A 24,038-nucleotide genomic window follows, 5' to 3' on the forward strand; every position below is an offset into this window, starting at 1 on the left:
GACAGAGGAAATAATCTGTCATTTGTTAAAAGAGAAAGCTAGAAATGTTTATTGAGAGTCACTGGTGTTGCCTGTATTTAACAGTCCTTGGAGAGAAATACACTGTGGGTCTCTGTGATGCTGCCACACCAGCCGTTGAAACAATTGTGTGTTCTGGCAAGGGAGTGCCAGACTGTTCAGACATCCTAAAAGGTGCTGATGGCATCTCTGGGCTTTCTGTTCTACTTTTGAGAGCTGTTAGTCAGCCACCTGAAAGGAGTACAGCTGTGGTTGTCTGAGCTCCATTCATTGCTTTTCCGTGTTTGAGGAACATGGGACACAAAGGGTTTGGCAGTGGTATGGAAGAAAAGGCCTTTGCTTGGCTGGGATTTTGCCTTGTGATGAGAAACAGCTGGGGCTTATTTGGGAGAGCCTGACTCGAGCAAGCCTGTGCCCGTGGAAATGACTGACACCTGCATCCAAGACAGGTACTTGGGTCCTTTGGATAAATATATGGCTGGTGAGTAAGGGAGTTTCTTTTTTAGGCTGGGTGGGTCATACTAAGTGAAGTGTTAGGTGAGTAATGAGTGCAGGTTATTGTAGGATTAGGTCTGTTCTCCACCAACTAACAGGCAAGCCAAAGGCAGCAAGCTCTAAGCATGTGTTTTGCCAGGCATATTTTAGGCATGTTACTTTGCTCTTTTGCTTGTAGAGAGGCAAGCTATCTCCAGAGCATTTCCCTTTGGTCATATTTTTTCCTTGTGATTTTGTATGCAGCTCTTCCTAAAACCTTGTATGGAGGTATTATAGCTCTGTGATGGCCAATCTGAGCTGCATGGGTTCCTTGGCAGCAGCTCTACTGTAGGAGCATGAGAGTCCCTAAATATTACTGCAGCTAATCTCCATCACAACACGAGGTTAACATGCAGTGTTTAACGGGAAAAGCAAAAGCAGGAAGAAATTGAAAAGGAGGGACCCAAGATCCTTTTGGGTCTCTTCCAACATGAGATGTTCTATGATTCTATGCTGTACTGTAGAACAGTGCCGTAGAAAGCATCCTAAAGAAGCTTAGTATGTGAATCTTAGAGATTAGGAAGAAGAAAATCTGTGGAGATGAAGACAAAGAAGGATGGGTAGGAGACATTGGTACCACAGTGATGCTAGAGGAGTTTCAGGGCTGTGTATTGATATATTGATAGTGCAGATAGGGTTGTCTAGCAGTAAAGGAAGGCACAAATGTGAGAGGTAAAAGGGAAGAGTGAGGAAGATGTTGTTTCAGTGAAAGTGGGAGAAGCAGATATGTTCTGTAAGGGCTGAAGACTTTGTCAGGTATCTGATTCCAGCATGAAAAGCCATGCATGGAGAGTGAGCCTTGCAGAGGAGATTGCTAGAGGAGTTGGCATGTGCAGCTGCTGCTCCTCCTCTGTGCATAAGCAAGACTTCCTGTCTTGTGAGATAGGTGCTGGGCTTGCCAAGGCTGTTGTGCCCAGAAGGAACAGTGTGGTTTTTCATCTTGCATAAGCAACATTTAATTATTAGGGGGTTTTTTCTCCTCTGACCAAGTTTCAGGTTGCCTAGTGTTTTGCTTTGTTGTGGAGATCTTCTTGATGAGGGTTTTTGAAATTCCTCTCATTCCTGCAGTTTCAGGGAATGATTGTTCCTTTGTCTCCTAGTCTTTCTCAGTCAAGCAGGAAGAGAGAGGCAGAAGTCTTCTGAAGAGAGTCATAGCTCTCTTGTGGTTCACTGAAATAGTCTAACTGCTCTCCAAGAGCTTTCTGATTGAGTCCAGTGGAAATTTAGTAGTAGTATGTATACCATTGGTGCAGAAGGGACAACATTACTCTCAAGGACTATTTTAGGAACAGCTAGAGACAGATGTGCAGGGTAAATTGAAAAAATAAGCAAGCAGAATATAAATATTTTGTTTCTCCTCCTGATTCTTTCTTTGTGTGGTCCTGTGACCTTACAGATCTCCCCTTAAAACGAAAAAAGAAATGCAAGACTGCACCTTTTTGGCTAAGCTTTCCTCAGGCTATACTTGGCTCCCTTTTCCAAACCACATCAGAAAGGGACCTTGTGTTTTCCTACAGCCCTTGTTTGCACTGACTCTGGGAAGGCATTCTGGGGCTGCCTGGCATGGCAAGCCAGGGCTGTGGCCCCTCGTTCCTGGCCCCTGGTGCAGCAGCAGCAGGACCCTGTTCCCACCTCAGAGTCCAGGCTGGAGCACAGAGTGCCCCATCATATTTATGCTGGGAGTGAGTGGTTATGGATCTGTTTGCCAGGTTTGCTGCCCTCCAGATTTCTCTGGGCAGTGAGTCTTAGAGATTAATTCTCATGGAGGTGCCCTGGATGCATCTGCGAAGCCAGTGGGCAAATGGTAATTCCCGTGAGCAGAAAGTGTCTGTTCTCACCCAGAATACTTCTGGTGTTTAAGGATTAGTCAGCCACATCTGTGTGTTCCTGCACAGATGGGAAACGCAGTGCACATACTAAGTAGTCTTAGGATGGAAAATAATAAAATCATAGAAGTAGGAATTAAGGCTGATACAAAAGCTTCTGTCTCTTCTTGGCTATGGATAAGCGAAGCCACAGAGAATTAAATTCTTTAAAGGCACTGTCTTTTCTGTTGTTTCTTCTGCCCAAAAGGAGGGGTAATCTGATGGTTATACTGCTGATCAGCAGCACGTTGGAGAGTGGGAAGCTGGAGGGAAGGAAGGAAGCGGCATGACCTCAGACATGGCGAGCGCTCTCCTGCGCTTCTCCTTCTGTCCTTCCACTGCACCACGATCACTTCTCAATGTGCACTGAGACTTCAGAAAATATTGAGAGGATAAAGTGCTTTTGGGGAAGGGAGGAGGAATAATATTAAATAAACAAGTTTTAGCATCCTCCAGTGGCCCTTGCTATGTTTTTAAAGATTTATGCCAAATGCAGGCTTTATTGGAATTTGATCAGATAAAGCTCAGTTGTTATGGGAATGTCTTTGTTCATTGGTTTTCTTGCCTGCTTTGAAGACTTCATCACATCTTTCTTTTATTAAGGTGCTTCTGTATTTATGAATAAAGTCTCTGCACCCTTCAAAAAAACCCTTGTCTTTTATGAATAAGCATTCCAGAAAATAAATAGGCACCACCGCAAAGCTGAACTAGTGGAAACCCTCACAGGGTGAAAAGCCATCCTTCAGAGAGCATTGTGGTGTTGTTTTAAGATATTTTTATTATGTATGGGCAGTCAAACAATAACAAGTAATAACTGCTTCCTATGGAAGTGGTGCCATGTTTTGTTAACAGATCATAAAGCATCACAGAAAATGCAGCTGAAGTGCTATGTTTTATTGTCATCATTACCTGAGGCTGCAGTGAGTGGGAATACCTGAGAGGCTGTGGATGGGGAGGATGTACCATGGGACATATCAGAGCACAGGTTTGGAGCAAATGAATGGTGCCAGGTTAAATCCCAGAGTGGGACATCAGATTGCAATGAAGAATTTGAAGCAAACCAGAGCAGACCTTTGGTCTTTCCATGTTTGGGAGGGCCTAGTCCATGCCGAGAGCTCCTGTGGAGCTTTCTCCGGGTAGGAAGAGCCGTCTGCCCTCTAGACAGTGGTAACCCCCACTTCTTTAAGGACCTCTCTCCCTACTTGGAGGTATGAGGAGGAAGATGCTGTGGAACATATTACCCCATTATGAGTCAGATTTAAATTTAAACCACAGTCAGTTGTTCAAATACTTTCAATTCAGACAGTGTTTTGTCTTGTTTTTCAGTTGGGAAATACGTTTAGAGTGAGCTACTATAGATTTGGGCCAAATCTCTGTGGTGCAAATCTGAGGCAATTTACACTGACTGCAGCAGAGATTCTTCTGACTGATCTCCGTATAATCAGGAGCAGAGGGGCCTTGCTCTCTTTTCTTGCCAAAAAGTGCTGTCTCTAATGCCATGGAAGAAAATACCATGAAGCAGGATTTGTGGCTTGAGCTGGTGCAGGATGTCTGTATTACAGATGTCACCTGGTGCATTTGGTTATAATTGACTGTGACCCACATCTAAAGTAGTATATTTGGATCTCATAATTTATGTATTACTGTCCTGAAACCAGATTCGTGCAATCCAAAAGGTTGCAAGGTTATGTTAAATGGCAAATGTGCAGTGTTCTTTGAGGTGCCAAACTGAGTATAAAGTGTGGACCTAATAACTTTCTATTCTACCAACCTCCTTCTTCTTCCCTGACCCCCTCAGCAACAACTCAGGACCAGAGGAAGTTAATTTGCTGTATATTTCAGTTGAATTGCTGTTTTCTCCCTGTTTCAGAATCCCCTTTTCTGATTCCAAATACTGTATCTCCTACAAAAAGATGTCAGTACATTGGAGACCATGTATAGAGTACCCTTGGCAAATAGTCTGTGAGCATGATGAGAAGTATTTATCGCTGCATCATCTTCACTGCAAGTTGAAAGTGTATCTCATATGCAACTACCTCTTGCCAGGAACAGAGCAGTTATTGAAGACAACTTGAAGAAATAGATGATACCCCCATTAGCTCCTGGCAAAAGCCAGCGTGTAGTCCCAGCTCAACACTGCTATGCGTAGAAATGTAGGGCACTGAGCTGATAGATTTATTGCCATATGTGGTGCAGGCACTTTATAGGAGGGGTAGGAGTGCAGGCCATGGGTCAGAAAACAACTGCTGGATTTGGGTTCCTGCCCTTTGGGCTAGGATTTGGTGGTGTGGCCAAGTCTATGTTACGCTTAGACATGAGCAAGTTTGAACAAAGCACCTCAGCATGGAAGTTACTGGGCTGAGGAACATCAGGTTGGCTTGCTGGCCTTGTGCTAGGGAGCCTGTTGGAGGGGGGAAGGTAGTGCTTCTGTTCTGGGGAGGTACAGGAAACAGTGTGAAGCTTTCTTGGAGAGAAACCGATATGAAGAGAATAGATGGTGGCACAAAATGGAGGAGGGTGGGAGTGGTTTGGGTGGATGCCTGTAGGTGCTGGGAAGAGAAAACCACAAGGAGAATTGTGAGTTATGTGGAAGAAGGCAGGCAAGAGGAAGGGAAGAAAGAGGAGTGACTTGTGGAAGATGACATCTTAGAAGAAGCACTAAGTCCAAATATTCAGATAGCCAAGAAAGTTGCATGCCAAAATGTTGTAGTAAAATGCACATGAAGATGAGATATGGCTGTCAGGGACAGGGTTGAGGAAGAGAAAGGGCTTGGGAGACCAGTGTGTAAAGAGGAGATGAACACAGGAGTACCCTTCAGGATCTGGGGGATTTGGCTAGAATACAGGATAACCCACTCTGGTTTTGTTGACTTTGGCTCCTACTTGTTGATATTTTAATAAAACATAATGTGCCTCTGGCAAGTTAAAGCTAAATACTAGATAAGTTTATGGGATTTTTTTGTTTTGCTTCATTTTATATAAAATCTTTCTTTGGAGCTATCTTAAAAATCTCCTAAATGGCAGGAAATTGCCCTCAATATTTCAGAATCTTCCAGGAGAAGGACCCCAGACCCGCCCGTTTTTGTTTATTGCTTATACAATGCAGAGTCTTCCTGCCTGCTTAAGCATAAATCAGCCTGAACGGCCTCAGGGCTGTGTCCCCAACTTACATTGCACATGTATCTTCAGTAGCAGGAGGAAGGCCCTGCTTGGGGAACAAATGGAGAGGAAATCCCATCTCAGGATCCATTCTCTTCCCAGAGCTCATCCCCTCACTGCAGAGTGATGTAATAAGTCTGTCACAGTGATTCCATGACATACTTGACTTTGCTTCCCTTTCTGACCTGCTTAAGCACTCATCTCTTTACCCCCCTCACACTTCACCTTCTTTTACCTTTAAGCAAGTATCGGCCAACACTGTAAGAGAATCCTACTGCAGCTGTAGCCCATCCAGATATAAAGGAGGTTGGGTTATGTGTGCAATATGTTCTTTTTATTTGCAAGTTTGCATGAAGAACGTGTCTGGCAAGTTCTGAGCAGATGGATCAGAGAGCTATGGGTTTTTTTACAAACTTTGGCAAGTACTCCATACCTTTGTATTTTGGCAGGAACTCTGCATCTCATATACTGGTCTCCAAAGATTCTGCCCTCAGTTTGAGCCTGATTCCGAGACTGTTGCAAGTAATGGAAAGACTTCCATTGATAAGCAGGGGGGCTGTAAAGCCCTTTAAACTTCACAGCACTGGAGGCAGTGTCTGAATTACTCCTTTGCAGAAGTGGTTACAGAAAGAGCTTGAAAATTCACACTGACAATTTTTTAAAAAAATACACAGTCGATCTCTTGCACTTAGAAGCAGCTAAGATTTTGATAGCCAGTAGATTCTCAATTATCTGGCAAAAGGTACTGTATGGAGGCTTTGCACTTTACAACATATGTTTTCACATATAATGAGTAAGAAACTGGAGAGGTTTGCAACAGAATTAAGGATTTGCTTTTCCTTGCGTCCAAGATAGGATCAAAGGCCTCAAGTTCAACCAGGGAGTGAGAAAGGATTGAGAATTAGCATGATCATTTTTTAACTTTAAGTTTCAGAAGGAGCTGGCTGAAGTCTCTGAGAGCTGTCTGAGGAGACCTTTGAAATCTGGAACCAGGCAGCAAGTGAATCTTTCAGTAGAGTGAATAGTGTGTAAGAATTTGGAAATGACAAGAAGCTGCTTATGCAGACCTTGGGAATCTGGTTATTCCAGTGTAGAGGGTTAGGCTGGAGTACCCTGCAGGTTTCTTCTAGTTCAGAAAAAGTTAACCTAAATGGCAATTTTCAGCCATGCTGTGCATAGCTGAACTTTGCTCTGTGTTAACTGGCATTAGCACATCATTTACCACTGGATCTCATTGTTTGGGCTTATTTACTTTGAGCTTACAAGCACATGTCAGGTTATTTCCATTATTTTAAAAGGGCCTTGAAGTTCCAATGGAAACCGTGGATAATGGCTGATAAGTAAGAGGAAGAGTAGTGAGCCTGCCAAGGTGTTGTAATACACAAGAACATCACAGGAGCCTGAAATGACAGAGAAAAGAAGGGAAGGAAGGAAGTTATCAGGGGGCCAACAGCATCTGGAGGGAGGAGATCAGACAGTCCAGAATGAATGGAGAGGAAAAACAGATTTATAGCAGGTTTTTACAAGATAATGCCGTATTTACTGCTACTCAGTGATTGCAGAACCCACACTGGCTGACAGCAGTAACCATTTCAAGTTCCAGGCCAACACAGCAGATAGGATAGATATTTTTAAGTGGCCGTATGATCTTATTACTATGTTTTGAAAGTTCATCAACTTGTTTTAAGAAACTGTAAGTCATCAAAAATATTTCCAAACAGTTGGTGACTCTAATTCTCAAACCCAGCTATAAAGTGCCCTTGTTATTGCAAAAACTTGGCCTTTGATGGGTGCCCAGGGTTTTCTTGGCTGTGGCAAATGTATGTCATTGATGCATCAGCCTGTGTATCATCACTGCTGAACCACATTCAGCGTTTTGTTTGCTTGTTTTCTTGCTGAGGAGGTGGTGAATTTATTAGCCAAAACTATTCCACTGCAAATTATACTTAATTGTAGTTTTCCCATTCTTCTGCATCTGACTGTGGTGACTATAGAAGACTTAGAAGTAGATTTTGGCCAGACCATCGAATCTGAAATAAACCAAGCCCGTTGCTGTTCTGGAGCTTTAGTTCTTTGAAAGAACCAGTGTATCTTTATGTCAAATTTTTTCCTTTTAGCTCTGTAATGAGTCATGAAGACAGGCTGTTCTGGCGTCTGCTGTCAGTGGTTATTGTCTAGAATACATACACTAATGTGTTGATTCAGTTATCCCCTGCTTTAGCTGCCTAAGTATATGAGCGGGGGAGTAGGCGAAGGAAAATTTGAGCAAAATAATTATGTTTCTTTTTAACAGAGTCTTGAGGTTTGGAGGTTTTTCTGGTTTTGTTTTTGAACCAGTATAATTACACTGACGCTGAATGCTGCTGTTCTGCTTATATCAGCTTCTGATATACCCCATTCTTTAAAGTCATGTTTCTTCTAATTTTGTAAACATTCTGCTTTGTTTATTATCATGAATTATATAGTGTTCTCAGTGTACTTACAGTTTATAAAATACAGACTAAGATAATCCTTGTCCTTATTTTTATACTCAGAACTGTGTGATAGTTACTTGAGGGTATAAACATGTGTGCCTATAAATAAACAGTTCATCCTCCAATATTTTAATGAAGATTTCAGCTACTTGATACTTAAATTTTTTTAAAAATCTACAGTTGATCTGAAAAGCAAGCATAGCAGGGTGGCAGAAGTAATTTAGAAATCAGTATTTTCTGGAAACTCACCTGTCATTCTTCTGAAACCAGTTTGTGACAAAACTAAAACTTCTCACTGCTGAGTGCCCTGTTCCTGGTTATTTGGGATACACTTTCAAGATGATATCAGAGGTGAGCCTCCTCTAATGAGTGAGGAGGAGCACAGACAAATAGCTGCCAGCCAGGCAGAGGGTCTCCCCCAGAAGACTGAGCAGAACACCTTTGGAGGACCCATGAAGAATAGATTTCAACAGGATTTGTAAAATACCAGAAATCTGGCAGGCCTAAGAGAGTGGCATGTGAGTGCTGTCATCACCAAGATCCCCAGCTGGGCTTCCTAAACATATGGAGCTGTGCAAACAAGAGCAATTATTTGTTTGCATCTGGCATCTTCATGAGCCATTTCCTGCAATTAACTGCATTGTTTATATATTCATGTGTTTGTTTCACCTTGATGTGCTGGCAGTAGCTGCATGTATATGATACCCTTCACAGGTATTTGTAAAGTATTATTTTCCCCAGGTGTTTTTAAGAAGCCTCAAAATAAAAAAAAATATGAGGGAAAGGTTAGCAGGCCATAGAAAAAGATAGCTAGAAGGCAGGGCTTAAGTGTACAAGACACTTGGTCAAGAGGAGATTAACAAGTGTACTGGCTGTTTGTTTTCCTGTGAAAGGGAGGAATCACATAAAAAGAGGGTAGAAAAAACCCAAATTGTTCTTAGAATTTAGAGCACTACTGCTGAATGTAAATTACTCTGTATACTGAGCTAGAAGTCTGCTGGATAACCTTTTGGTAACACTTGTACCTATTCGGCTCATCCCCACAGAATGTGATGCCTGCATAATCCTTTATTACAAAAGGCAGTGTTACTTTATCACTCTGTTGAAAGCAAGGCCAAATAAACAGATACACCTGGAAGAACATCCCCACGTTCAGAACCTGGGGTTTGAGTTTGTTGATTTTGAGCTTTCACTCAAGCGTGTGTGAAGGTGTGCGTGCTCTCGCCTGTGCGCACACAGTTCTTGTGCATCATCAGCTGCTTGTGCCTGCAGGTGTTTGAATGTGTTGCTCCTGAGTGAGGGAGGTGGGGCTGCTTGTGTGGAAACTGTCTCCCGCTCATGCAAATGATGGAATCTGTGTCTCTGCATGCAGTTGGTGATGCACAGTTCTCCCCCCCCATCCCCCGCCTGAAAACCCTAGCCTTCCACATCATGACCTATAAATCAGACCAAACTCCTTCTACCTCTTTAAGAGACAATGTTTGGTTAATGTGCCAGATGGAAATGAGAAAGGATTAAAGAGGAAGTTTAACTCAGTAGACTTTCTCTTATGTGGGTGTTTTTTTGCCCCATCTTCTGTTAATATTTTTAGTACACTGAAAGCTTTTGCACAAAGGCTTTCGTTTAGCTCTTGCAGATACAAGCTGTTCAGCAACATTTCTGATAGCAGTGTTTGATGTGGTTGTGATGGGCTAAGCATAAAGGTAAGGTAGTGCTTATGGGTAAGGCAAGGCAATGTTTATAGCTAAAGGTAATATCTCTTCGAAGACTAATCAGTATAGCTGGAAGAAGTAGACAAGCTTTCAAGTGCAAGAGCTGGGAGGTACAGGAAAGGCTTTTATTCTTTTTTGAAACTAAACTAGTTGATGTAGTAGGAAGAAAGGACTGAAAATACTGAAAGAGACATTTTTCAGTGAGGATATAGGCTTGAGGGTGTATTGGAAGAAAAGGGTATGTTACTGATGGGGAGGGTAAGATAAGAAATGTAGAGCAAAGTAAAAAGAACCAAACCAAAGGGGGGAAATGGTAGAGAGAACCTAAAATGCTTGTTTCATGTAATAATTTCTGGAATACTCATTTGAAGAACATAGTGTATCCATGAAAATTTCTGAGAGATTCCTACAAAATGGCCCCTTTGTTTACCACCATGTAGAGTGCTATTGCTTCAGTGTGGATGGAAACATAGAATGCAGTGTAGGAAAAGAAGTGCAGAATTCTTAATCAGATTATTTTGTGTGAGGAAATAGACTCTGAGGATCCAGCCTGGGATTTTATCATCCATTAGCTTTCCACACTTGCAACAATGTAAGAGAAAAAGAAGGAGAAATGGAAATGGTGAAGCTAGAAGGTCATTCTTGCTTACAAGTAATCAGATTGTTAAGATCATACATCACCCTAAGACTATAAAGGCACTTAACCCAGGAGAAGGAGATTCAAGCTAATTTCACCTAGTATGGCACTCATCATACTTAATAGCCTTTTCTTAAGAATGACCAGTGCCTGTTTAGCCCGTGGTGTCAGTTGTGGAAATTATCCCATACTTAGCTCATTCTTCATAATTTTCTTCCTGAACATGCAGCATAAACAACATAGAGAGAAACTTTACTTTCAGATATCATAGATACCATAGTATGGATCATATCCAGCTCTTTTAATCAGAGAATCATATCCTCTCCCACAGTGCTGTACAGTTCTGAAACCTGCAAACACTTTTCCAGTCATTCAGCTCGTTGGTGAGGATGGATTTTCCTTGTAGAATCGGACATGTGCAGTGATGATTTCTTGTACTTTTACAAATGCCTTTCATTGCAGGTACACACTGCCAGCCCTTGACTTTGTCTTTTGGTAGCAATTGGGATAAAGACTGGGATAAATAGATTTTATTTTTGCTACCAAGGCACAGCCGAGTCTTCAAAATATGTCTAAGACCAATTGTAGTTATCATTAGGAGATTGCTTTTGGCACATTACTTACTTTTTAGTCCTTACATCACTGCCAAAACTGAGGTATGCAGTTTCTGGAGTCTTTGGAAAGATATGACTGTGCAGAAAGAAAGAGAAATGAGCCAAGTCCTTGTGTCCCATTTGCCTCACACCCTGCCCCCCCCCTCAGCCCCAAAACATCTTTGCAGAATGACAGCTGCATTACATCCTCAGAAACACTTGACCTGATAAAGACCAAAGGGAAGGCAAAGTTATATTTGTACTTCTCTGGGACTTTCCCAGCATTGATTACGGATTCTCTCATCCCTCTGGCACTTCTGAGCAATGGTAGTCCCCTTGCTGCTGCCAGACTCTCTGTAAACAATTGTTCAGACACTTTGTTTGAAGGTTGCCTCATAAAAAGGAGTCCCAATGTTCACTGTTTGTGTGCCCTTAGTTTCTACTGGAGAACTCAGCATTGCCTACTAGGAGCACTTAGTAACCTTCTGGACTTGAACCAACATCTTCTCATGACTTTTTGCTAAATGTGTTGATCAGAAGGAAGGCAAAGAGCTTGTCATGTTGCTTTTCTTTTCATAAGACAAATGTTATTGTAAGAGCCGCACTGTTGGCCTTTGAGAGGTCCAGCACTGACTTGAAATAAATAGGGAGACTCTACATGCTGGTTCTACATGCTGGAAAGAATCTGATCTTTTCAAGCCTGCTTTTCTGTTTAGTTACGAAAAGCTGAATTTTATCACGATGACATAGTTTCACACCTCTTTTGAAATATTTTTCTTTACATGTATTATGCAGTTTCACCATGGCTTTATTACAGCAGTGTTTGCTAGATGTCAGGTTGTTCTGGGCTGAGAAAATAGGAGGAAACAATGAGACATTGTTAGTTACTCATGTGGAGATGGACATGGATAGTTAAAGAGAGGAAAAACCCGTAACAGTATATGAAGTCGCACAGCTGGCATGCCAAAAGTTACAAAGTGATGTTATCCTGTGGTATCTTCATTGGAGTTGACTTAAGGTTGCATGGCATTCCAGCTCCCTGCATCGCAAAACTATCAACATAGTAATAACCAGGAAACCGTCAGCCTGTTAGCAGCCAAAAGTCCAATTGGTTTCATCCTAGAATTAGGGTAAATAATAGCAGGCTATGGCTGTATGTGGGAAGGCACTCACTGAATTGTTTGACTAGGAGGAAGAGTGTGGGTACTTGAAATTCTAGCCATGCAGGGCTTGGGTTTCTTTTGTACGGGTATTTTTTATTGCATAGGCAGTAGCAAGCTTTGCTGAAACATTTGACACAAATACAAATAATGCTGGCATCAAAGTTTGGATGGAAGCAGCATCACCTGTTGCACAAATACATGTATGGCCATATGTTTAATGTATGATTAGTACCTGAAATCAAAAAGAAGGCTGAAAGCATGAATAAGGCAATACCATAGGGATTAGCTATGGGTGAGCAATATAATATCTTCAGTGTACAGACTACGTTGTACAGGTGGTACTTCAGCATCTGTTGTTATGCTCTAGCCAGTGTAAGTATTACTGAAGAAGATAAAATATCTTCTTTTGATGTTTACTTTGATATCTTGACTGCTTGTACTACAGGATGAGTTTCAGGGCAGTTCTTTCCGTGTGATTTCTCTCATGAAGGACTATGTGATGGTATATTTTGCTTGGGACCATAAGCTGATTTCATTAGAGTGTTTTTAAATCATGTTCTTCTCCTTACAAGAAAATTCTTTCTAAAAATGTGCATTCTAAAAGTCTGCTGCATAGAGATTTGAACTGTAATAGTTTCTTCTGCTGTTTTATAATGTTAGTGGTCCATTTTAATAGCAACCAGGTAAATGTTAACCTGTAGGCAATCTTATTTGTTGTTTCTTGCAGGTGTTAAAATCTAAAGAATTATCATCACCAGGACAGCGCTACATTGACAGCAAAGTAGTTAAAACAAGAGCTGAAGGAGAATGGTTGTCATTTGATGTCACTGAGGCTGTACATGAGTGGCTCCATCACAGAGGTGACAACAAGTGCTCTTTGCCTTCATTCCTGCCCTAACTGCTCCTCCATTAACTCAGCGGTATTTCAGGTTGATTCCATGTGTAAAAACCAACTCCACTCACTATTATGTTTTGCAGACAGGAATCTTGGATTTAAGATAAGCTTACATTGTCCGTGCTGTACCTTCGTGCCTTCCAATAATTATATCATCCCAAATAAAAGTGAGGAGCTTGAAGCAAGATTTGCAGGTAATGAAAGAAAAGACACCAACTTTTTAAAATGTTGTAGTACTTACTAATTGAGGAGGGAAATAAAAAGCTGTTACTGCCTCCTAGATGGCATTCAGCTAATTGAAAACTTGCTCTTTTGAGAATCATGATTCTCAGCTGGTAGGAAATGGTATTAAAGGCACAAGGGTAAAATTATATCATCTGAACAAATTCTAAAATGAGATGGCATGAATAAGTTATCTCATTCCTTGCATGCAGCTTTGATGTCCTTAAGAGGCTGTGTTACAGTTTGTAGCAAGCACACAGGATATACATACAGTTTGGGGTTTAGTGAAGTCTGTTGCACAGTAAGCCATCCCCTGTTGGATAGTAGTGAGAAAAACATGCTGAATATTTTCAAAATAAACCCTTTGATTGCTGTCCGTCCTAGTATTCTAATGAGTCAGACTTAGTAGAAAAGATTGGATATTAAAAAATAAACAGTATGTAGTGTGGGTTATGGATATATGTGCTTTTTATGGACAGCAGACAAGGTGATATGGAGTAAATATATCAAGGTCATATAAGCTCCCTTGTGTTTTTAAGCCATTAAACTTTCACTTTCGAAAAGGGAAATAGTATTTAATTGACAGTACTGGAGTTATCATTCACCAGTACATATAAAACTGTAGGTATATTAGAACCAATTTTAATGCAAATTCTGTTTATACAGTTCTCATTTTTTAAAGCATATCATGATTTTAGTTCACTCGTGTTCCAAGGATTTGAGTGTATTCCAAGTATTAAGTTTTCTAACTATTGTTTCACTGCATTGGAAATTTTTCTCTAAGTAAATACATGTACTGTACATATGATTAAAGCCATTGTGTGTATTTAAAAAATTCTTAGTATGATGTTTGGTCACTGTAATTGCAAATGTTACAAAAAGAAAAGTGTATCTTTTTCTGTTTAGATAGTATTATCTTGTTGGGGAGGTTAATTTTCAAAACAGTCCTAGCAAAAGGCATAACATGACTACTATGAAAGGCCAATACCTTGAGTCTCTTGCCTGTGTTATTGCCATGATAAGAAGCTAGTAAGGCAGATTGTGTTCAAAGAGAAAATGCAAAATAGGAGGTCATGGTTTGCCGCTTAGAGAAGAAATACTTTGATCAATGTCTTTGCCATGCCCATACAAAAGAAGGGACTAGAATAACTGACTTCTGGGGAAAATTAGCAGATTTAAATAAACTGGCAATGGGAGATGGAGAATTTCAAAGTATTAGAGGGGAGCGAATGTGATAGAGAAAACTGATGGGATAGGAGTAAGCAGTGGGAAATGAAGGTGAAGTATACAGAGCAGCTTTAATGATGTTAAAAGGTTTTAAAAGGTACATAGCTAGTTTAAAGTTAGAAATGCTGCTTTAAGTGACGTGACAAAAGAATCACTGCTTGGGGCATTTGAAACTAAGCAATGCAGATGCAATGACTTAAATTATCTTTTCTGTTACTCATTTCAATAGTTCTGGTAAATGTGCTGAAATGCCATTAAACAGTGGTGAATATGGGAGGGCCAGTACAATATATAACATGAGAACTGTGAATATCCTAGGGATCTTGGTTTGAAATTTCCCCCCCTTCCCCGGTAAACATGCTGAGCTGACACCATCATGGCCAAGTTTCTGAGAGAATATTTTTAAGAGATGGTTTATTTAATTTGTGAAGAAAAAGCAACACAATGTTTATCACCAAAATGTATTTTTTGAAGGTATTGATGACTACACATATTCCAGTGGTGATGTGAAAGCTTTAAAGTCCAATAGGAAAAAATACAGTGGGAAGACCCCACATCTTCTGCTAATGTTATTACCCTCCTACAGACTTGAGTCGCAACAGCCCAGTCGGCGGAAGAAGCGTGCTCTAGATGCTGCCTATTGTTTTAGGTAACTATGCATCTGTATTCAATATACTTAAAAAATCATACCAGCCTGTGAGGTGTCATGCAGTTGTTTATCATTGTTTCTTTACAGTTGGTATTTATACGGAACTCATCCCCTCATTTGCAGACCCACGGGGTCTGTGCAGCAGGTGTCTGCCCAGTGGTCTCCAATCCCGCAGAGACAGTGGCAGATGAGAGAGGTTGTGACTTTAGGCAGCACAGGCTGATGAGTTCCATCTGAGATGATTCCCAAGTGCATTAGTCCCATAATAATTACAACCAAATTATCACCTCCACTTTGCTCACCTACTCATAGAGTCCCCTCTGTAGAACCTGGGGAAAAAGACTTGACTAAGTCCTCCAGAGAAACCTTTAGCTTTGTCTCTAAAGCAAGTCCTGCCATGTCTAGGTATCCAATTTCAGTTACAGTATAAGCTACTATTGATTTGATTTGATTGAGAATTTTTGGGACTCAGACTTGCCTGCCTGTAAAGCATCATTCAGGGAGCGAGGAACTGGATTATTTTCATTCCCTGTGTTGTTTTTGTTATGACCAATGGGTTTGTCTGTACTTTATTTCCAAGGAATGTGCAGGATAATTGCTGTCTGCGTCCACTTTATATTGACTTCAAGAGGGATCTTGGCTGGAAATGGATTCATGAACCTAAAGGATACCATGCTAATTTCTGTGCAGGAGCCTGCCCGTATTTATGGAGCTCAGATACTCAGCACAGCAGAGTAAGTAGTGGTTTTGCTAATTTTCAGCTTCTGTAACTTCAGTTTTATAACTGCAGGGTGAACTATGTTTCTGGGACTGACATCAGCACCAATGCTCAAAGTTTGTCTCAATAACTAAAGATGATGAAATGTGGTCCTATAGAGGAACTCACACATGGCCTCAAGCAGGAGGAATGTATTGACCCAGAGATTTTTTTTGTATGTGTTCATCCATATGATATGGTTGAATTGAATGCTTTTTGTGCATATGTAGCCTTGGGAGGTGGCCTGGGAAGGGCCTTTCATTATAGAGCAGGAGTGGATGATGGCACAATGAGCTCAGTCAGCAAAGGCACTGAGGAAGGCACTGTCAGAGTAACGAAAGGGCTGAGTGGTGTACCACCTGGTTATCACTTACGTTTATGACCTACCATTTCAAGATTAGCACTTGCCATGCTGAATTCCATGAAAATGTACTGATGGATGGCCTTCTTTTACTTCAAAAGATGTATTCTTTCTTGTACTTTGAAAATTTATATGTCTGGGATATTGAAGAACCAAATGATAGTCGTCTAAGATGGGACTTCTAGAGATTAGGTGTGGTATTTTAGTCAACTGCCTTAGGATGAGCAGTAGTCTGCTGAGAAGTGCTTATTTCTCTCAACTGTCAATAGGGATGTCTAGACAGTAAATGCAAGAGGCAGACATTTGCATCACAGTTGTCATAAAGTAAGAATTTCACCCTCAGGTCCATACTAAGAATGATGTCTCCCCTTTTTCAAACCTTCCTTAAAATACCAGCTCCATGTTGGCCGACAGGGAGAAGTCTCCATGTCCAAGGGACAGCTTGTGTTCCTTTTGGTTAGTAAAACTGAGATACGATGTAAATTTACCCCTTTGTAACTGTTACTGGCTGTGACATTGCTAATGATACAATGTTGGCAGGCAGAGGTATAAATAAGGTAAGTATGTTTCCATGCTGATGTGGGGTAATAGTGTACACATTTTGGAGCAGCACTTGTTTGTAAAGGAAAGAGGAAGAATAACTGTCATGGTCACAAATATGTGGTTTGGATAGTTGCCCAAAGAGTCAGAAGTTGCTTAATAAAGTAGTTAGTGTTGCTGTCCTGAACAGATCTTCTGTCTCTCTAAACTGCAAATGTTGTGTTGAAGTTCTAGGAAAAGGTCACTTGGTGTTTGGCTAAGACATTAATGGCATCCTCGGGAATATCTATGCATCATCAGTGGCTAACCCTACATACTTCCCTTGCAGAGAACCATGCATAGGAATCCAACATGACATAGGTGATAACTTCACCACAGCTGGTTCTCAACAGGAGTAGCTGCATCTTGAGTCCTGGTGCTTGCAGGGTGGCCTTAATGAACTTAATTAACATAGCCAGAGGGTAAAAGCAGATGAGTACCTATGTTGTGAAGGGCTTACTTCTCTCTTTGGTGCACTTGTAAAGCCAAAATGCTGCAAACAGCAAATGGCAATCTGACTAAACAGATAAAAAACTTTCATTTTCTTCTTTCCATATGAATATAGTGTGTGTGTTGATTCAAAGGGCTACACTTTAAAGGCAGGCTCCAGGCATGTACCTGTTTTGAGGTTTAAGACTATATGTACAAAACCCTAGCAAACTGAGGCCATATTGTGACAACAGATTGAAGTGAAGAAACATAAAAAATATTAAAATCCAGGAATCTTCATACTGCTTTCTGTGGGTATTCTCTCAGGTGCTGTGGGAGGAGGTGATGCAGAAAGTAATTTGGTTGTTAAAGGCGGATGCCTTAATCTGTTTTTTTGTTTCTCCTTCTAGGTACTCAGCTTGTATAACACCATAAATCCAGAAGCTTCTGCCTCTCCGTGCTGTGTGTCCCAGGATTTGGAACCCCTCACCATCCTCTACTACATTGGCAAAGCACCCAAAATTGAACAGCTGTCCAACATGATTGTAAAGTCTTGCAAGTGCAGCTAAAGGATATCCCCGAAACAGCATGACGTGTGTTTATTAAAAAAAAAAAAAAGAGGGAAAAAAAGAAAGAGAGAGCGAGAAGGAAAGAAAGAAAAATAAAAACCCAGGTTCATCAGTGTTAAAAAAAAAAAAAGAAGAAAAAAAGTGGTACTAGTCCGAACTGTTTGAAAGTTTTTGGTTTTGTTTTTTTTTTTTAAACTGGCATCCGAAGCAAAACATTGAAGGCTTTTTTCCTACATTTCACCTACACATAGTGTGAGATAGACAAGAAGCAAAGTTAAAGAAAAAAGAAACCTTTTAAAAAATAAACACTGGAAGAAATTTGTTAGTGTTACTATGTGAAAGGAAAAAAACAGGAAAATCCCATGAAGTGGAGTTGCTGTATCTGTCCCGTGCCTTACTTGATCTCTCTGTATTGTTACGCAATAGGCATCCTACCCATTCCTCTTAGTTGTAGAGTTAACAGTGCATTATTTATTTGTGTGTAAAAACTATTAAATGAACATTTCCGTATCGCCATTGGAAAAAAAGAAAACCAGCCAATGTGGACAAAGTGGAGACCAAATAAGCTGCCAGAAATACATATAAAGCCTAAAGGAACACAAGCTCAAAAGAATCAGAAGAATAATGGTTAGTTTAGTTCGATTAAAATAGAAATCAGTTATTACATTATTGACAAACTCTGCCTTTAAAATACCTTATTTTTTGTGCCAGCTGCCTAGAGAGACTTCTTGTAAGGTCTCAAACCCTTGTTTTAAATACTGAATAATTTACTAATAAAGGACACTCTGTTTCAGTCTCAAAGACAAGTCTATAAGATTTTTTTTTTTACTGTAAATGATTTAAAATGTCAGTTTAGTAAACCAGTGAAATATTTAACATGTACTGGTCTAATCTTCAGACCTTAATATGTTGCTGTATAGCTATGCTATGGGATTTTTTTTGTTCTTTTGGTATATGTAACCATACCTAGAGTATTACAATAGGTGGGTAGTAAAAGCCAGCTTAATTGGAAACATATCTGTAGATCTCTATTTGTAAACTATTAAAAAATTACCTACTTTATGTGTAATGTGTAAATTTTCACCATATTTTTGTACTCTGTAATACTGTCAGCTCTCATGACTTTGAATTTGAATTTGGGGCTCTTTTTGATCACTCAGAATCATGTGTTTCCCTCTAGCTGGCCAGTATGAGTAGAGTCCCTATATTTTGACTTGCACTACAAATACATGTTTTATAATAATTGCTATACATGTGCTTTGTATATTGTTCATCATTATGGCATAAGCTACCTGACTCCCATTTGTTTTTCTGTTTCATAAAAAGGATGGATTAAAGCAATCTCTCCCTCCCTTCTCCCCTCCTTCTTCAGTTGTCCCTGTTCAGAACACTTGAATCGCGATGCGGTTCGGATTTCTAGGCCTTCCAGTTTTCATTCGGCGTTCAAACAGATGGGCAGAGAGCGAGGTGTCAAGAGATGTCCCAGCCTGGCTGAGGTGAGGCAAACCCTTGCAGAGAATGACATTCACCACTGTGCAGAAGGCTGGTAGGAAGGGTCTGCCGCGGCGATGTTTGGGGTCGATGCACAGTCAGAGGCCGTGCGTCGGCCTGGCATGCAGGGAGGACTTGGTCTGTGGGACTGGTCCTGCTCTTACTGAGGTAACAGAGGTTTGCCTTTAACTTCTGCAGTGGCACAGCAGGCCCCTTTAGGCTGTTGGTATGTGTGTAAGGATTTGCAGGATCAGCCCCTTGATTTTTGCAAGCTTGCTGATTTTTTTTTTCAATTGAGTTCATGTTAAAACTCCTTAAAAAAAAAAAAAAAAGGAAAAAGGAACATGGGGGGTCCTAAGATTTTTGTTGTTGTTACGTTTTAATATTGTTGAGGGAGTTAAAAAAAAAAATCACGTCACATACTTCATTTAAAAAAAGCTCCAACGTAAATTAGCAAAAAAAAAAAAAGAATCATGAAGAAGGCACAGTCATTTCATTTCACATGATGAATGCTTTTGCACAGCAGAGCTGGAAAACTGCAATACAGGCATACTACTTCGATGGGAAGGGCGTTTTCTGTTATTGTCCTGAGCAGTGTTGAACGACACTCCTGAGCTTGATGTTGTCTGCTCCAGTTTTAAGAAGTGCAATTTCTTTGGCTTCAGCGGAACACTGATGCAAAACTGAAATACCATGGTGGCTTGCACATGCAGCTCCTCAGGACTTCTGTAGAGCCCGTCCTTATTGCCTAGTTGGAAACAAAGCCCCAGAGATGATTTAATGCCACCCATTGACTCAGCGCAGAGGAGGAGGTACGTTAGACTTCTGATTTATTTAGTGAGTTGAGATGAACAAGTGAAAAAATCTGTCCTGCTAACACTTGCTTGAGCCAGACTAACTCCAGTGAGAAGATGCACTGAACTCAGTGAAACTCCTCAGGGTAATACATACTCTGGATTTTGCTGTATATGGCAGCAAAATTAGTTTTATCAGGTTCAGTATGAGAACTGTATTTTTGTTGGACAGGAAAGGAAGCAAGGATGAACATTTTACAAAACTTAAAAAGTTATTTTGCAGTTCTCTGGTATGGGAATGCAGCTCAAAATCGGTTTTGAAAATGTGGTATAGGAGATAGCATAGTTGTCCAACTATACTCACTATGCGCTGGATGGAGCTGAAAACTTTGATTTGGAGTTTTTCTCTAAATTTAGGTATAAAACACTATTTCTGCATGTCATTGCCCCAAGGTTGAGTATTTTTTTCTTTTTTTGTTCCTCAAAATGCACTGATTGTATTTGAAATTCTCTATTATAAAGCTCCTACTTTTTTTTTTTTTTTTCATTTTTTTGTTCATTGGGCATGTATTTTCTTTTTAATTACCAAGGGTGTTAGGCCTGATCCTACAATGTGCAGAACTTACGGATGAAATTCCCCTCTACAGAGTGGGGTAATGTGAGTCCTAAGCACTGCTCAGGTCTGATGTAAATACCCCTGCAATGATCTTTAGATGGATCTGCAGCAGCTCAAGGACTTTGCTATGGGCCTTATCATGGCGAGGTAATTGCCACTGTCTGAGCAGAGTCCCTGAGAACTGATGGTAAATGGTCAGCATCTTGAAAGATCAGACCCAAGGGGCTGACTGGGGCTGAGGGGGAATCATAGCACTTAGCTGGGTGGGGTTGGACAGCATTTCCTCTGTGTTATAACTGTATGGTTGGCGTGGTTTAAAGGAGAAAGAAAAGAAACTTAAAGGACAGCCGTGTTGTACTTTGGTGATCGATTACTCTGTATTTTAACACATTGTATGTCTGGTTTTGTGGTGCTCTAGTGGTAAATAAATTATTTCAATTATATGCTGGTGTTGCTTTCATATGGCAGTGTTCTTCTGGCACAGGCGATCCCTCAGCTCTGGCTCAGCTTAATCCCTGCAACGCCTGATTTGGTGTGGGCTTTTAGTGTGTGTGACCTTGACGTGGTCCTGCATAGGCTGAGGTGAAGAACAACCATCCTGAGCATGAATCACATCTGCTGTGAGGATTGCTTTCCCCTCATGCAGTGTATGTCTTGGTCTATAGACAAGAATTGGCTTCTGGTTGACTGCTCGGAGCAGCAGTGCTGTCCCGGGTGTGTGCAGGACAGGTGCTGCCCTGGGTAGGAGCTGTGTTACTCCACAGCCCTACTGTGCCTGATCCTTCACTAGAACCATACCCTGGCAGGCCTGTTACAGCTGACACCACTTTTAGAGGCTTTCCTCTCTGGTATAGGATCTCAAAGTAGTTTCTTCCTCATTTCTGTAATGCTGTGGGAGATGGGAAGGTGATCTGTTTTCTGATGCCTGTACACTAAGTGATCCCACAGCACTGCATCCCACAGGAAAGCACAGTGAAGCAAACTTGGGTTTGTATATTGTTCAAAATAGTCCACAATGGGATGAGATGGGGTATTAGAGGAGAGGCAACAGACATAAGTTGGAACATGGCAAATTCTGGCTTCGTGGAAGGACAATATTTTTACAATGGAGGTGGCCAAGGCATGAAATGGGTTGCCCAGAGAGGGCATGACTTCTCCATCCTTGGAGATGCTCAAAACTGTCTGGGCAAGATTCCAGGCAGCCTGTTCCAACTGTGCCTGCTCTGAGCAGGAGGTTGGGCTGGAGACCTCATAAACCCCTGCCCACCCAAACAAACAGTCATGTTCCAACCCAACCACTATTTCTGTCATGGGCTAAAAGAGCACAAAAAACGCTGTTTCTCAACTGCCTCAGTTATTTCAGTTTGCCATCAGCAACCATGTAGACACATGGAAGTGGTTTTTTTGACAGAAAATAGGACTCCCTAGTTTGTTGTAAGTCTCTCTCCATGCACTCTGCAATATGCAATTGTATTATCTAAGCAAATAGGAATTAAGAAGCCTGGTATTGCAGCTTTTCTTTATCAGGCTCTAGTCACTTAAACAAATAAAACTGGTGGGAGGAAGGACTGCAGGATTGAATCATTACTTTTAAAGTTGATAAAATATGAAAATGCTTCCAGACCAGAGGCTGATGAGGAGACCAGGAACTGCTCTTCCTGATGCCTTTTCTGGCATCTAAGGAGTGCATAGGATTTCTTGGCATAAATGAAAGAATATGTCATATTGTTTAGAGTTATTGTGATTAATTATAACAAATAGACTCTGTGGTCTGTCAATATGTTTAAGAATGCAACTTGGGATGAGCATTAAAAACAATTTCAGGAATGATTTCACCACAGTTATGCTTCAGCCTTACATTGATCTGCCTTAATTGATTTCAGTGAGTTTATACAGGCATAAAACTATAGTCCTGCAAAAATTTCTAGATACCAACTTTCATTCTGTCTACTTTTAGTTACACAGCTATATGCTTTGACATGAATGTAATCTGCCAACCTCGTTATCTGAGGAAGTCCTCACACTGCCTTGAGGTGAGAATATTTTGCAGCCCTGTCTGCTGTATTTGTGAAATCAGTGAAGAACAGGAGGGTTTGAGGAGGAATGCTGATTGGAAATTTTAGATGGGAAAGTGGTCGTGGTGCCTGTAACTAAAAAGGAAAAAAGTAGAGGGAACACAGTGTGCTAAGAGAGATTTTATAGCATGGGGCTGAAAAGATGGAAGCTCTCCCATGATAATGAGACTTATGCAGAGTATTTTGATGCTGGGCTTGTCTTTTCCTTTAGTTAACACAACCTCTCTAGACTGTATCACTGAAGCCCTTGCTCTGCTTGAATCAAATTGTGGTTAATAGATGTGGAATATTCAATATAGGAAAAAACCCAAACCGTGTAAATGTCTTGAAACTTATTTTTTAGGCCAAAATCTGCCTCTTAGATCAGACAGAACAGATTCTATGAGGAGCCATGAGTTCTGGAAGAAAATAAACCAAGAGGTTATGTAATTATATGTGGTTATAAAGTAGATGTGAAGTAATGTAGTTGGCTTGTCAGTGGGTATGGGTGTAGCAGTAATTTCTTCATCTGTATAAAAATAAAATTAAATGGAACAGAAAGCTGATGAGAACTTCTAATCAAATTTGATATGCTCATTTAATGAAGTAACCTGCTGGAATCTAATACAGAACCTCTGGGGTATAAACCTTTCTTAAAACATATGGTGGTCCAAGAAACAAATATTTCCTTTGAATGGGGGGTTTTAGTGCCAAACTAAGATGATGGCAGGAGGAAGGGTCAGTAATCACTGATCTTTGGGTCTCAGCACTGTTTGCACATACTACAGGCAGGTCCTGATTTAATGATCCATACAACTCATTCAAAAAAAATTTACCACAAGAAAGGGAACAAGAAAGATACAAAAGGCAAATGGGACCAGAGTCTCTTTTTGTTCAGTGAAGTACATCATGAGTCTGAGAAAGGAGCTTTTCCATACTAATTGATCCAGCTAATTAGAGATGGATGAAACCAAAATGTTAACATGAGAGTACACATTTTACTAAAGTCAAAATCAAGTGATTGGGGCTCTTACGTAGTGTTCAAACCTGAGCCATTTTAATAAAATTCAATTAGGTCCAATCCCTGCCACCAGTTTATAACCAAACTGTAATTACCAAATTTGTTGCTGGGGTGTGTAGGGCTTTTAGCTTAAGGTGTCAAAAGTTCTTGCACTTGAATAGCTCTGAGCGTTGCAGATGCAAGTCTCACAGAATAGTCTTGTTTGTTTTTTTTTCCCAA

General features: G+C 40.7%; 1 protein-coding gene across 1 annotated transcript in view; it reads left to right on the plus strand.

Annotated features, from left to right (window-relative positions):
* Positions 1–21,187, plus strand: part of TGFB2 (transforming growth factor beta 2) — a 64,289-nt gene extending 43,102 nt beyond the window's left edge. Inside the window, exons 3-7 of the mRNA XM_051782986.1 lie at positions 12,883–13,015; positions 13,134–13,244; positions 14,974–15,148; positions 15,729–15,882; positions 17,685–21,187. Of these exons, the coding sequence (XP_051638946.1) occupies positions 12,883–13,015; positions 13,134–13,244; positions 14,974–15,148; positions 15,729–15,882; positions 17,685–17,843 (732 nt within the window). The 3' untranslated portion in view covers positions 17,844–21,187. The remainder of the gene's footprint in view (positions 1–12,882; positions 13,016–13,133; positions 13,245–14,973; positions 15,149–15,728; positions 15,883–17,684) is intronic.
* Positions 21,188–24,038: the final 2,851 nt, after the last annotated feature.

Source organism: Manacus candei, unplaced genomic scaffold, assembly GCF_025592945.1.
Source record: "Manacus candei isolate 608988 ecotype Guabito, Panama unplaced genomic scaffold, ASM2559294v1 h1tg000017l, whole genome shotgun sequence".
NCBI classification, from domain to species: Eukaryota; Metazoa; Chordata; class Aves; order Passeriformes; family Pipridae; genus Manacus; species Manacus candei.